The following is a 12,626-nucleotide window of genomic DNA, read 5'->3' on the forward strand; positions in this document are numbered from 1 at the left end:
CCCTGTCTACGACACCAACCACAGAAGACGGCCCACTTCCCCTGGTACACAGCTGCAGAGGACTGACGGACGTTTCCAGCCATCTCTGTTGCTGCGCTACGAGAAAAGCCTCTCATTCGCAAGAGATGGTGGATAACAGCCAGCCGTGAAGACAAAGGGACTGGACTGTTTGGTGGTACCGCTCTACGTGTGGCTGGACGAGAAGGTTGTGCCAAGGGGGAATCTCTCTCGGTTCTCCTGCGAGAAGAGCCAGCAGGTCCGGATACCAAATGGCCTGGGGCCATTTGGGAGCCACCAGGATCATCCTGAGATTCGGGGTGACCAGTGCTCGACTGATCACCTTGCGAATCAGGCTGAACGGGGGAAAGGCGTAAGCGAAGAGGTTGTCCCACGGATGTTGAAGAGCGTCCTCTGCAGCTGCCCATGGGTCCGGCACAGCTGAAAAGAAAATCTGAAGTTTTCTGTTGTGCCGGGTGGCGAACAGATCCACGACTGGTCGCCCCCACAGGTCGAAGAGCCTTTCCGCCATGTCCTGGTGTAGAGACCACTCGGTCCCTATCACCTGATCCCGACGGCTGAGCTTGTCTGCTACTACATTCCTCTTCCCTGGAATGTAGCGTGCCGACAGCTCTATTGAGTGAGCCTCGGCCCACTCGTGCACCTGCCGAGTCAACTGGTACAACGGGAGAGACACTAGGCCCCCCTGTTTGTTGACGTAAGCCACCACTGTGGTGTTGTCGCACATCAACACCTCTGAGTGTCCCATCAAGCGGTCCTGAAACTCTTGGAGCGCGAGAAACGCTGCCTTGAGTTCCAGTACATTGATGTGAAGGTGCTTGTCATGCTCGTCCCACACTCCTGAAGTCAGCAACTCCTCCAGGTGTGCGCCCCATCCCTCGGTCGATGCGTCTGAGAACAGCTGCATCTCCGGGGGGGGAGTGAGTAGAGGCACTCCCTTTAAGAGGTTCCTGTCGTCCAGCCACCAGGCTAGGTCCTGCCTCACCTCCGGTGTCAGCGACACTGGAAAGCTCGGGGGATCCGTTGCCTGTGACCAACTCTCCTTTAGTCTCCACTGAAGAGACTGCAGGTGAAGACGCCCGTGAGGGACTAACTTCTCGAGTGACGACAGGTGTCCGATCACGACTTGCCATCGCTGAGCTACCTTTGTCCTGCCGAGACAGGAAAATGGTTGGCTGCCTCCCTGAATCTGCTGATCCGCGAGTCTGCGGGGAAGACTCGCCCTGCTTACCGTGTCGATCAGGCATACCCAGGTACTTCATCCTCTGCTTGGGCTCGAGATCGGACTTCTCGAAGTTCACAACGATCCCCAGATCGCGACAGAACTCGAGCAGTCGATCCCTGTCCTGTAGCAACTGCGAGCGGGAGCTCGCCAGGACTAACCAATCGTCGAGATACCTCATCAGACGTATCCCGTGCGAATGGGCCCAAGCAGACACCAGAGTGAACACTCGCGTGAACACCTGTGGGGCGGTTGAGAGACCGAAACAGAGTGCCCTGAACTGGTACACCGTCCCGTCGAGGATGAAGCGGAGGTACTTTCTGGAGGACTGATGGATGGGTATTTGGAAATACGCATCCTTCAGGTCCACTGAAAGCATGAAATCGTTCTCCCTGATGGAGTCGAGCACGGAGCGTGCCGTCTCCATCGTGAACCGGGTCTGGCGAACGAACCGGTTCAGGGGAGAGAGATCTATCACCGGGCGCCAGCCCCCCGTAGACTTCTCCACCAGGAAAAGCAGACCGTAGAAGCCCGGTGACTGATCCGTGACGATCTCTACAGCTCGTTTGCTCAGCATGGTCTGGATCTCCTGTCTTAATGCTACGTCCTTCGAGGTAATAGATATCCCTCCCGAAGGACATCTACTATCCAGGTCTCGGCGCCGTAGCACTGCCAGGTTGCCCAATGGCTGGCCAGGCACCCCCCCATTCCGGCAGCAGGTGAGGGGGAACGCCGTCCCTAGCATTTCCCCCCTTTCTTCGACTTCTTCCCAGACCCTCCTCGTGAGAAGGAAGGCTGGGAGGAGGGCTGGTTACGGCCCCCCTTGGCAGAAGACGAAGAAGACAGAGTCTTCCCACGGGGCTTCGACGCAACTACCGTCTTAGCCACCGTGGAAGCGCTAGCCGAGCTCTTTGGCTTGGCCGCAGTTCGAGGCTGCCCAGAAGCCTTCTAAACTGCCTGGTGTACCAGACGGTCACTGTCATCAGTGCGCCGTCTGTCCACCGCAGCGTCCACCATCTCTCCTGGGAAGAGAGATGAGGAACTCCGTAAAGGTCCATTACGAAGCCCTAATGCCGCCTCACGCCCAGCCACCCTAGATACTCGAGTAAGGACAGCGTCCCTACGTCGGAGTACCAGGTTGGCCCACAGGTTTACCGTCTGGTGGGCTAGGAAGGAGATGGCTCTTCCCCCAGACTGGCAAAGCCTCCTGAAGGCCGAGTCTTCTTCGGGAGAGATTCCCCCGGAGTTGGCTGCGACCTTAGACACTGTGAGGGACCACAGGTCTATCCAGGAGACGGCCTGGAAAGCTGCCATGGCAGTGGATTCCAGACCAAGTGCCTCTTGCTGCAAGAACCATAGGTTCTCTGACAGGAGCTGCTGCAGAGACACCCCCGGTGTTAGCCTGGCTAACTCCGGGTTTACCTGTTTGGGCGGCATCGGGTCTTCAGACGGCACGTAGAAACGCCGCTGTCGTAGTAGAGGAGGCGGAAGTAGCTTGCTCGACCTGCCGGACTTGAGAGAGCCGTCTTGCCCAGAGACAAGAGACTCAACCTGGTCCAGAACCGAGTCGGCGAGCTGCGATCACGGCAATCCCACCGTCGGTCTGGGTTCCCTCTTCGGGCCCCAGAACGACTCGAGCCGGGACGTGGGCTCGGAAGGTGGGAGTGGCGACCCTTCCCCGAGGTCGTTGTGCTGACGAATCAGCGCAATTACCTCGGCAAAGTTCCTCTGGATCTCCGGAGTCACTGCATCCTGAGGAGTAGGACCGTCCAGTCCCTCGAACAGGAGCAGCTCCCGAGACCCTCCCCACTCGAGGGGGGGAACAGCGACAGACCCAGCTCGGTCTCCTCCAGCCACTTGCACATACGTCCTGGCCGGTCCTAGAACCGTGCCTGGCACGTAGGGCATCGTGGTGGGATCATGAGGGGCGCACCCCTCACGATCACTCCTCAATACCTCGCTCCTCCCGGTGTAGCCCGAGGAGGCTGAAGGTACGGGAGAGGCAGACCTGACGCTTCCCCCTCGCTCGCTGGCAGAACCAGCAGGCTTGGAGGGCTGCAGGCGATCGTCAACCCGCGGTGGCGATCGAGCTGCAGGCCTGGTCGAACCGTCTCGCTGTGGAGAACGGCTGGACTGAGCACAGCGGCCCCGATCTCGAGTGTCAGAAGAGCTGGTGCTGGTTGCCGTACCCGATCGCTCTCTGTGAGAGCGACGGTCAGGCGACCTGCAGGCTCCACTGTCACAGTGAGACCGGTGCTTGTCCTCACAGCACGTCCACGGCTGGCACTGGCAAACGGGGGGACCTCTTCCCAGCCTCAGCCCGTGGCCGGTCGTGGACCGTCATGTCAGCCCGGGTAGCCAGCTGGTCGCCGCGAGAGCGAGAGCTGGTCTGGTGAGAGTCGCGTGAGCGGCTGTCACCAGTCTTCCGCTCCGTGCCGTGAACCTGACGCTGAGCGGGCTCAGAGGTCTGGTTCTTGGCTGCACGATCGCTGGTAGGCGACCGTACACTCGGTACCTCTCGCGAACGAGAGGCCGAGACGGAACCTGATGCAGTGGCAGAGCCACTGACACCAGGCGAGGAAGTGCTGGTGTTAGCCGACACCCCTCTGGTCCCCGTAGTCTTCTTCCTTGCGGAAGAAGAGACGGGCCCTGCTCCCGAAGGAGCAGGACGACCAGCGGAAGAACCCCCCGTCTCACCGGAGCGAGACGGGCCCTTAGAAGCTCCCGAAGGAGACTTCTTAGGGGGGGAGGAGGCAACCTTCTTCTTCTTAGGCTGTGAAGCCTTAGAAGATGAAGGGGGAGAGGCGGCAGACGACGAAGACGATGACGACACTTTCCTCCTCTTCCTCTTCTTCTTCGTCAGCTTCCTCAGGACCAATGTCAAGTCAGCCATCCAGGGCGGAGCCGGGGCTGCTGTTGCCGAAGCAACAGGGCCCGGACGCACCTGTCCAGACAGACCAACATCAGGAGCAGCGGCGCCACGAACAGGAACGACATCAGCAGGTGCAGGCATCACAGGAACAGCAGGAACAGAGACGGCAGGAACGGGTACAGGAACGGCAGCAGTGGTCGGCAACATCACATCACTCGTCAGCGGCTGGGCAGGTACGGCAGGAGGTACAGTCAAGCCAGGAGGACGGACCAGCGACACCGACATCCTTGGCACCGGCAGGAGGTCCAGGGGTGAGCTCTTCGGGCACACGAAGTCTGGTCGAGGCAGCACGGCAAACCCAGGTGGTGGTGGCATCACACTCCCCCGTGGTACGGCGATCGGCCCCTGCACCGATGAAGTTGGTGTTACAGACACCGCATGCGGGGAATACACCAGATGAGGAGGCGAAGCATAGCCAGGGGTCGACAAGGTCGTGGTAGTGGTGGTCACCGTGGCATGCGTGACCGCAACAGAGCCAGCTAGATGGTGGAGCAGCCCCTGGACACTCGGCACGCCCTGCAAGCCCAACGATGCTCACACCTGTCCAAGGCCGTCCCTCGCAGCAGCAGCACCTGAGGAAGCAAAGGTCGGGTGGTTAGCAGGAGCCTCTACCCGTCTGCGCGGTGTAGACGAACGGATAGAGGACCCAGAATACAACTCCACGTCAGGGTACCTAGCGCCCTCCTCCACACTCGACAGATCGGGTGAGGAGAAGGACCTGGAAACCCCCCCCGCAGGGGAAGGCGCCAACCGTGGGAGCTGAGCCGGGGGCAGGAAAGAAGATGAAGTGTCCGTAACCAAAGGAGTCGCGGGAGAGCTCTCTGACGACTCCTTTGCCGGCCTTTGCTTCTTCCTACCCTTGTACAAGCCCCACTGCGCCTCCGACCAAGACACACATACATCACAAGGCTCGGCGCGAGTACACTCACGCCCCCGACACCGAGCACAGAGCATTTACGCCCCTCAGTTCCCGGGCACAATCGCCGGATGGTAGCAGGGCGCGGAGAATCCATGATCGATCACAATATTCACTTGGATAAATGAAAAAAATACAAGAGAAATTATTGTACTTACAATAATCTTCACAGAAAGAGAGAAACACAACCATACAAAAAAGGAAAGCAAACGACAAAGAAGCGGGCAGAGAGCGCAGAACACACGTCCACTCGTTGTGAGGCCGAAAGCAAAAGTGATTGTTTACCTCCCAGTCGCGCGCGCCCGCCTGTCGGACAAGCAGTTAACTACCGAACCCCTTGTTCGAAAGCTTACGACCTATCCAGCTGCCGCTAGTAACCTTCCTATTGTAAAAGGACCGAAGGTTTGTATGCCGTGTCGGAACAAATATTAATTAATTACTGCATTTCCATATTTAAATAAATTTTTCATGATAAAGCTATTAAAATAGGCAGGTATAAGCAGAGGGTCTCTGAACTTTATAATAGGGTTTGTTACTTATCAGAAAGAGAAACCCCAAAAGCATTGGTTAATCTGAGGACTTAGAAACAAACGCAGGCTATAGTCCAAGATCTATGTTACTTAATAAAGTTTTTCACCTTTCAAAAACCCAGCAGATCCCAAAAGCATCTCCTAAGTAGAGGTGCTACAGTACAGTGAAACAATCTATGTATGTATACGCACCTTCTCCGTCTTCACAGCATTCCATCTCTGTATGAAATGCCTGGCAGCATCTCTGGCGGCTGGTCCCTCGACAAAAAGGCCTATGTCGTGCCAAGGCATCCGCGGAGTTTGATGCCGGTTGACGATATCTGAAATGTACGAACGGTATTGCTTAATAATTGCTTTAAAAACACCTCATATACACATGAGTTGCCAGATGCCACAGATTCCTTGCTTTACAATCTTTGATTGTTTTAACCAGTTTCCAGCTAGTGCAAGATTATCCTATGGTTAAGAAAGAGAGTTTGTTAGCTATGAAAAATACAAATTGATTAAAAAATTTACCATGTCATATTAGGAATTATTCTCTAATCGAGCAGACAAATACAGATATACTGGCTGAGGACATTGAAATTGGAATATGAAATCTAGGCCATCAGATAAGCGCTGGGACCTATGAGGTGATTCACAGGTGAAAATGGTGCAAAAATTGTTGAGAGGGCAGATAGTAAGATGGAACAAAGAGAAGACGAGCAGAGACACAGCAAAAGGAATGAAAAGGACTGGAAGTGTGAATTTCAAGTCAATGGACCCTGTAGGCTTGTTCCATGTGAATAAGGGTTCACTTTTCAACAACAAAGACAATTTACCTTTGAAAGGTTTGTCTAAATTGGTCAGATCTTTGCTAATCCAGTTCACGTAGTCCTTCCCAACCCACAGGTGGATGGACGTTGTGTCTTCTTTGGTGAGGACGCTGTGAGCCTGGGCAAGGGACGAAGTGCTTCCCATCTTGTGTCTGTCCCCTAACCTGTGACGGTGAAACTTGTAGATGCTAGAGGGGCGGAGAGGAAAAACTCATTACTCCAGTGAAAACAGTATTTTTTGGTTAGAGAAAAGAAAGCTTTTCTAAACAAAACATCAGGAATTAATGAGATCAATAGCAAATGCAGTGACAAGATTCAGAAATAATTAGGTTCACTGTACATGCAGCGACATGATTCGTAAGTGGAAAAACTAAGTGTCTGACTTAAATGTGTCACATGAAATAATCAACTGAGAAATTATTGACCGACTTTCTGAGTATCACTGTGCTACAGGAACTTCAAGTATCTCACTGGGAGATTCATAATGATATAAGCAGTGTCTATTCACTATATACTTAATATTGTACAATATTCTTTGGGATAATTTACATTTAGTACAGAAAATAATAAAACAATTATTTACTTGATAAAAGACTAAGCAGAATATGCCACTGGTTATCAAAGTGACTTACACAGAACACTACAATCAGTCATAAAGGTTCCTTTGGACTCAGGAATGCTACAGTAGCTTTCTAACTTATACTTTTTATTTGTTCCCTCCTATTTTTTTTCACATTGATGTTCAACTCCTCCAACACTTTTATTGATCAATTTCTTGTTTTTATTTAAAAACACGTTCTTTTTAGGTAAGCCCTAGGTGAGTCAAGCCCTGTGGCTCTGTGAAAACTAAGATATTTTTAGCTAGAAAGGTTTCATCTACCATTATTATATAGCTAAGGTATTTAGCTAACTAAATTTATTTGTGATAATAATAATGATAATAAGCAATCATTCTTAAGGACAAAAATCCACAAATATACTTAAAATCCTTCTAAAAATGCCCTAACTGTCTATTTTGATAGTTCAAAAATGCCCTAACTGTCTATTTTGATAGTTCAAAAATGCCCTAAACTGTCTATTTTGATAGTTCAAAAATGCCCTAACTGTCTATTTTGATAGTTCAAAAATGCCCTAAACTGTCTATTTTGATAGTTCAAAAATGCCCTAACTGTCTATTTTGATAGTTCAAAAATGCCCTAACAGTCTATTTTGATAGTTCAAAAGCCTAACGTCCTATTTTGATATTCAAAAATGCCCTAAAACTGTCTTTTTGATAGTTCAAAAATGCCCTAACAGTCTATTTTGGATAGTTTCACAAAATGTCCTAACAGTCTTTTTTGATAGTTCAAAAATGGCCCTAACCGTCCGATTTTGAATAGTTTCAAAATTTGCCCTAACTGTCCTACTCCTGAAGTTTCAAAATGCCCTAAACAGTCTATTTTTGATAGTTTCAAAAAAGGCCCTAACGTCGATTTTTGATAGTTCAAAAATGCCCTAAACTGTCCTATTTTTGATAGTTAAAAATCCCGCCCTAAACAGTCTATTTTGATAGTTTCAAAAATGGCCCTAAACGTCCCTATTTTTGATTAGTTCAAAAATGCCCTAACAGTCTATTTTGATAGTTCAAAAATGCCCTAACAGTCTATTTTGAAAAGTTCAAAAATGCCCTAACAGTCTATTTCTTGGGATATTTCCAAAAATGCCCTAAACTGTCCTATTTTGAATAGTTCAAAAATGCCCTAACAGTCTATTTTGAAGTTCAAAAATGCCCCCCTAAACTTGTTATATTTTGAATTATTTCAAAAATGCCCTAACAGTCTATTTTGAGTTCAAAAATCCCTACTGTCTATTTTTTGATAGTTCAAAAATGCCCTAACAGTCTATTTTGATAGTTCAAAAATGCCCTAAACTGTCTATTTTGATAGTTCAAAAATGCCCTAACAGTCTATTTTGATAGTTCAAAAATGCCCTAACAGTCTATTTTGATAAAAAGTTCAAAAAGCCCTAAATCTTGTTTTGATAGTTAAAAATGCCCTAAACTGTCTATTTTGATAGTTCAAAATGCCATAACAGTCTATTTTGATAGTTCAAAAATGCCCTAAAACTTGTCCTACCTTCTGATAGTTCAAAAATGCCCTAACTGTCTATTTTGATAGTTTCAAAAATTCTAAAACCTGTCTAACTCTGATAGTTCAAAAAATGCCCTAAAATCTACTCTGATAGTTCAAAAATGCCCTAACGGTCCCTATTTTGGTAAGTTCAAAAATGCCCAAACTGTCTACTCTGATATTCAAAAATGGGGGGCCCTAAACTGTCTTATTTTGATAGTTCAAAAATGCCCTAAACTGTCTATTTTGATAGTTCAAAAATGCCTAACATAAAATAACTATTTTGATAGTTCAAAAATGCCCTAAACTGTCCCTATTTTAGATAGTTCAAAAATGCCCTAACATCTATTTTGATAGTTCAAAAACTGCCATAACTGTCTATTGATTAGTCAAAAATGCCCTAAAACTGACTATTTTGATAGTCAAAAATGCACCTAAACAGTCTATTTTGGATAGTTCAAAAAATGCAAAAGGTGCTATTTTGATAGTTCAAAAATGCCCTAAAAATGTCTATTTTGCATAGTCAAAATGCCCTAACTGTCTATTTTGATAAGTTTCAAAAATGCCCTAACTGTCTATTTTGATAGTTCAAAACTGCCCTAAACTGTCTATTTTGATAGTTCCAAAATGCCCTAACAGTTATTTTGATAGTCAAAAATGCCCTAAACAGTTCATATGTTGATAGTTCAAAAATACGCCTAAACCTTTCTCATGTTGATAGTTCAAAAATGCCCTAACAGTCTATTTTTGGATAGTTCAAAAATGCCCTAAACTTGTCTACTCTGATAGTTCAAAATTGCCCTAAACTGTCTATGTGATAGTTCAAAAATGCCCTAAACTGTCTACTTGATAGTTCAAAATAAATGCCCTCAACTGTCTACTTTTGATAGTCAAAAATGCCCTAACAGTCAATTTTGACTTAGTTCAAAATTGCCCTAACTGTCTATTTTGAAGTTCAAAAAAGCCCTAACTGTCTACTCTGTGATAGTTCAAAAATGCCCTAAAACTGTCTATTTTGATAGTTTCAAAAATGCCCTAAACACTGTCTATTTGATAGTCAAAAATGCCCTAACTGTCTATTTTGATAGTTCAAAAATGCCATAACTGCTAAAACTGTCTATTTGATGTTCCAAAATGCCCTAACTGGCGATTGATAGTTCAAAATGCCCTAAACGTCTTAATTTGATTAGTTCAAAATGCCCTAACTGTCTATTTGTAGTTCAAAAAATGCCCTAACAGTTATTTTGATAGTTCAAAAAGCCCATAAAGTCTATTTTGATGTTTCAAAAAATGCCCTAAACTGTATATTTTGATAGTCAAAAATGCCCTAACAGTCATTTTGATAGTTCAAAAATGCCCTAACAGTCTATTTGATAGTTTCAAAAATGCCCTAAACTGTCTATTTTTGAGTTCAAAATGCCATAACAGGTCTTATTTGAATAGTTCAAAAAAGCCCTAAAACTGGCTATTTGGATAGTTCAAAATGCCCTAACAGTATATTTTGATTAGTTCAAAAATGCCCTAAAACTGTCTATTTTGATTAGTCAAAATGCCCTAACAGCTATTTTGATAGTTTCAAAAAATGCCCCTAAACTGTATATTTGATAGTTCAAAAATGCCCATAACAGTCTATTTTGATAGTTAAAAAATCCCAACAGTCTATTTTGATAGTTCAAAAATTGCCCTAACAGTCGATTTTGATAGTTCAAAAAATTGCCCCTAACAGTCTATTTTTTGATGTTCAAAAAGGGCCTAAACAGTCTATTTTTGGATAGTTCAAAAATGCCCTAAACTGTCTATTTTGACAGTTCAAAAAGGCCATAACAGTCTATTTTGAAGTTCAAAAGCCCTAACTGTTCTACTATGATAGTTCAAAAATGCACCTAATGTCTACTTTGATAGTTCAAAATGCCCTAAACTGTTCTACTCTGATAGTTCAAAAATGCCCTAAAACTGTTACTTTCTGATAGGTTCAAAATGCCCTAAACTGCTATTTTGATAGTTCAAAAAATGCCCTAAACGTCTATTTTGCATAGTTTCAAAAATGCCCTCAAACTGTCTATTTGATAGTTCAAAAAGTCCCTAACTGCCCTAAAACTGTATATTTTGATAGTTCAAAAAATTGCCCTACTGTCTATTTTGATAGTTCAAAAAATGCCCTTAAAACAGTCTATTTTTGATAGTTCAAAAATGCCCTAACTGTCTATTTTGATTAGTTCAAAAATGGCCCTAACAGTCTATTTTGATAGTCAAAAATGCCCTAACAGTCTATTCTGATAGTTCAAAAAGCATAAACTGTCTATTTTTGATAGTTCAAAATGCCCTAACAGTATATTGATAGTTCAAAAAAGCCCTAACAGTCATTTTGATAGTTCAAAATGCCCTAAAATGTCCATCTCGATTGTCAAAAATGGCCCTAACAGTCTATTTGATAGTTTTCAAAAATGCCTAAAATGTCTATTTTGATAGTCAAAATGCCCTAACAGTCAATTTTGATAGTTCAAAAAGCCTAAACTTCTATTTTGATAGTTCAAAAATGCCCTAACCGTCTATTTGATAGTTCAAAAATGCCCTAAACTTGTCTATTTGATAGTTCAAAAATTCCCCTAACAGTTATTTTGAAGTTCAAAAAATGCCCTAAACTGTCTATTTGAGAGTGCAAAAATGCCCAACAGTCTATTTTGATAGTTCAAAAATGCCCTAACAGTCTCTTTGCTAGTTCAAAAAATGCCCTAACAGTTATGTGATAGTTCAAAAGACGTAAAAAGTCATTTTGATAGTTCAAAACGGCCCTAACAGTCTATTTTGTAGTTCAAAAATGCCCGAAACTGTCTATTTTTGATAGTTCAAAAATCCCAACAGTCCCTATTTTTGATGTTTCAAAAATGCCCTAACTGTCTATTTTGATAGTTCAAAAATGCCCTAACTTCTATTTTGATAGTTTCAAAAATCCCTAACATCTATTTTGATAGTTCAAAAATGCCCCTAACTGTCTATTTTGATAGTTCAAAAATTCCCTAAACTGTCTATGTTTGATAGTTTTTTTTTTTTTCAAAAATGCCCTAGAACTGTCTATTTTGATAGTTCAAAAATGCCCTAACTGTCTATTTTATAGTTCCAAAATGCCCTAAAACTGTCTTTTTGATAGTTTTCAAAAATGCCCTAACAGTCTATTTTGATAGTTCAAAATGCCCTAACAGTCTATTTTGATAGTTAACAATTGCCCTAACCCTTCTATTTTTGATAGTTTCACAAATGCCCTAACGTCTATTTTTTTTTTTTTTTTTTTTTGATATTTCAAAAAATTGCCCTCCAAAACTGTCCTACTCTGATGTTCAAAAATGCCCTAACACTCTATGTTGATAGTTTCAAAAAATTGCCCTAAACTGTCTACTCTGAATGTTTTCCAAAAATGCCCTCACTGTCTATTTTGATACCCTTCAAATGCCCTAACAGTCTATTTTGATAGTTCAAAAATGCCCTAAACTGTCTATTTTTTGATATTTCAAAAAGCCCTAAACTGCTACTCTGATAGTTCAAAAATCCCTAAACTGTCTATTTTGATAGTTCAAAAATGCCCTACTGCCCTTATTTTGATAGTTCAAAATGCCTAACTGTCTATTTTGATAGTTCAAAAATGCCCTAACTGCCCTAAACTGTCTATTTTGATAGTTCAAAAATGCCCTAACTGTCTATTTTGATAGTTCAAAAATGCCCTAACTGTCTATTTTGATAGTTCAAAAATGCCCTAACTGTCTATTTTGATAGTTAAAAAATGCCCTATAACAGTCCCTATTTTGAGTAGTTCAAAAAATGCCCTACAGTCTATTTTGATAGTTCAACCAATGCCCTTTTTAAACTGTCTATTTTTGATAGTCAGTTTTCAAAAATGCCCCTAACAGTCTATTTTGATAGGTTTCAAAAATGCCCTAACAGTCTATTTTTGATAGTTCAAAAATTGCCCTAAAACTGTCCTATTTTGATTGTTCAACAAAAATGCCCTAAACAGTCTATTTTGATAGTTCAAAAATGCCCTAAACTGTCTATTTTGATAGTTCAAAAATGCCCTAACAGTCTATTTTGAT

The 12,626-nt window shown here is 44.5% G+C and overlaps 1 protein-coding gene across 8 annotated transcripts in view; it reads right to left on the reverse strand.

Annotated features, from left to right (window-relative positions):
* Positions 1 to 12,626, reverse strand: part of LOC135199512 (phospholipase D1-like) — a 93,048-nt gene that overhangs the window by 9,015 nt on the left and 71,407 nt on the right. For 6 of the 8 annotated variants that reach the window (XM_064227626.1, XM_064227628.1, XM_064227624.1 and 3 more), the window contains 2 exons: positions 6,440 to 6,621; positions 5,811 to 5,938 (listed from right to left, as the gene is read on the reverse strand). In XM_064227626.1, the coding sequence (XP_064083696.1) occupies positions 5,811 to 5,938; positions 6,440 to 6,621 (310 nt within the window). The remainder of the gene's footprint in view (positions 1 to 5,810; positions 5,939 to 6,439; positions 6,622 to 12,626) is intronic. The other 2 variants (XM_064227631.1, XM_064227627.1) reach the window with 1 other exon arrangement.

The sequence above is a fragment of the Macrobrachium nipponense genome, chromosome 25, assembly GCF_015104395.2.
Source record: "Macrobrachium nipponense isolate FS-2020 chromosome 25, ASM1510439v2, whole genome shotgun sequence".
Classification (NCBI taxonomy): domain Eukaryota; kingdom Metazoa; phylum Arthropoda; class Malacostraca; order Decapoda; family Palaemonidae; genus Macrobrachium; species Macrobrachium nipponense.